The 2,596-nt window shown below is 44.7% G+C and overlaps 1 protein-coding gene across 1 annotated transcript in view; it reads right to left on the minus strand.

Moving 5' to 3' along the window:
* The window catches only part of TEK (TEK tyrosine kinase, endothelial), an 88,050-nt gene that overhangs the window by 8,639 nt on the left and 76,815 nt on the right, over positions 1–2,596 (minus strand). The window contains exons 17-18 of the mRNA XM_015418149.1: positions 1,748–1,892; positions 371–561 (exon numbers count right to left, since the gene is read on the minus strand). Of these exons, the coding sequence (XP_015273635.1) occupies positions 371–561; positions 1,748–1,892 (336 nt within the window). The remainder of the gene's footprint in view (positions 1–370; positions 562–1,747; positions 1,893–2,596) is intronic.

Below are 2,596 nucleotides of genomic sequence, written 5' to 3' on the forward strand. Positions count from 1 at the left end.
GGAATCTCTGGACTGCCTTCCGGCAGCCCTGCTCACTACAATGCCTGGGTCATGTCTGCATCGAAGGAAACACTACAGTGTCATCTGGGAAGCCCTTCCTCTCGTCCCTGGTAAATGCGGGCTCTCTTTCATTGTTAGTAGCAGTGAGGATAATTGTCCACACTCAGGGGCACATTAATCTCTTCTCGTTTTGCAAGTTCCAGGCTTGAGCCCTGGAAACGAATGTAAGGGCGGGGCACTGGTGGTGACACCTGGTACAATAAAGCCTCAAGTGTACCTCATGGGTTTTTTTTGGTATCATGGCATCAACGGATATCACTTTGAGGTTGCAAAACAACAACAACAACCACCCCAACCCAAAATGGCTGACCTGTTTTTGGCTCAGGTAGTCCATCCCTCTGGCCACATCGGCTGCAAAGTGAAGTAGCTGCTGGGAGGACAGCGTGGAAGCCGTACTGTTAGCAATGGCGAACGCCGGATCAGTCTCTAGGACCCGACTCTTCCGCAAGAAGTCCAGCAAGTTTCCATGAGGAGCGTATTCAATAGCAAGATAGAGATACCCTATTACAAAACAGAGAGAATGGGCTCACAGCACGTGGACCAAACTGAGGACTTATGAGCAAGACTGTTGGGAGGACTCATGAGACCCGGAGCAGACATAATATACCCCTCTTTACCAAAAAGAGGGTAAGTTCCTGCCCTGTACTTTAAGAATACCAGACTGTTATGCAAGTTTTTGGCTTTTTCCTCCCCTGAAGCCCTACATGTACCTCCCATGTTCCCCAAGCCCATGTATATAGTTTGTGAATGGTCCCAGCCATACCCATCCACAACATAACTCTGAGCCCCAAGCAGGTTGGTCATACAACTAGTGGTAACCAAAAGAGGTGGAGGCTCCAAGTTCTTAGGAGTCAGATGGTACTCGGTAGTGGGGTCATTAAGCCATGCCGAATACTCTTGGTCTTCATCAGCTATTCACCTGCATCTTGCAATGCCTCCTGGTTAAGAGGGTATCGGGTCCTTCCCCACCCAGTTGCATTGGCCACTACTATCTGCCTATCTCACAAGACACTGCTGCTGACACTTCTGGGAGATGCTTTGCTTGAACTTGGGCAACTCTGTAGCAGGAGGGAGCTCCGTACCCAGAAGGCAACTGCTGAGAATGTCTTAGCCTTGCTATTGGAACCTGATAGGTAGTATCATTTGGTTCATCCCAGAGATCATAAGGTTCATATGGGAAGAGGTGGTTTCTACAGCATATTACGCCCAAACTGTTTAGGGCTATAAAAGTTTTAGCCAGCACCTTGAATTGTGCTGTATAGGAAGCTAGAGCCAATGTTGGAGCACTGCTATAATGTGCTCACAATGACGGATGCCTTTTAGGAGGGCAGCCACTACATCTGGCACCAGCTGAAGATTCCAAAGAGTTTTCAAGCACAGTCCCCACGCACAAAGCATTGCACCAATACGGTCTCAAGAAGACTGCTGTGTTGTCAATAGACAGAAAAGTAAAACAAATAAAGACTTTTCACCAGCATGGGTCGGTGGAAGGCACTTGCAGCCCCTGTTTTAATTCAGGCTTCCATATTTAAAACTTTGAATACAGGAGATACATGAAATGGCAAACATATAATTTCACCTTTTTCCTTTTTTTTTTTGCTTGCAGTAGGGTGAACTATGTACAAAACTCATATTTTCCAGCTTTCCCAAAATACCTTTTGAAGCCTTAACCAGAAGAAAAACTTACCTCGATGTTCACATGCTCCCAGAAGGTTTATTATATTAGGGTGATGTCCAAGTTTACAAAGGACTTCCAATTCTCCAGCAAAATCTCGGTGATCATCCTTGGAAGCGTATTCTGGTATAAAAAACACTTTTATGTATTCATTGCTCTTAAATGAAGTTACCTTATATAGACGGAATAAGCTAAGGCTGCAAGCTAAGCACATTTAGGGTTGAACTACATATTACAACAAACATACAGGCACTTGCAGCCGTATTGCAGCTGTGAGTTCCCAGTAGGAACCCCATTTAAAAACACTGTGGGGGCCGCAGTTCTGATTAGGACAGGGGGAGGAGGGGATCCTGTCCCCTCCTGGAAGTTTTCTTGAACACTTGTGTGCACAAATCTTATCTGGGGAGGTCTGGTTTTCCTTTAAAAGTTCTTATGTTTTTACTCTGTAGGGTATTCTCGCCGCCACCAGGGAAATTTAAGGCTTTCCCAGCCTCTTACTATAATATATTTCTTCTTCTGGTTTGGTAATGTGGCCAGGGTCTAGGCATTCATGAAGGACTATGTGTTATTTCCTGAGGAATTTCGTTCAGAACTGTTATCTTAAATAAAAGTAGATTTATTTGCTGTTTCACACACTTTTCTCTTCACTGACAGGGCTCTGGGCATGTCACTATGTAACAATAGTTTCCTTTAGCCATATATGGTCACTGTTTCTTTATGCTTTAACTTTTCTTAACACACACCAGACTTCTCTCTTATGTTTCACACAGGAACCGTCTCACACAGAGACCTCAGGACAAAACTAATATATTAACTGCTTTTGTACAGCACTCTCTGCTGTCTGACTAACTGTTTTACTCC

This window comes from Gekko japonicus, unplaced genomic scaffold, assembly GCF_001447785.1.
Source record: "Gekko japonicus isolate JY-2015 unplaced genomic scaffold, Gekko_japonicus_V1.1 scaffold1798, whole genome shotgun sequence".
NCBI classification, from domain to species: domain Eukaryota; kingdom Metazoa; phylum Chordata; class Lepidosauria; order Squamata; family Gekkonidae; genus Gekko; species Gekko japonicus.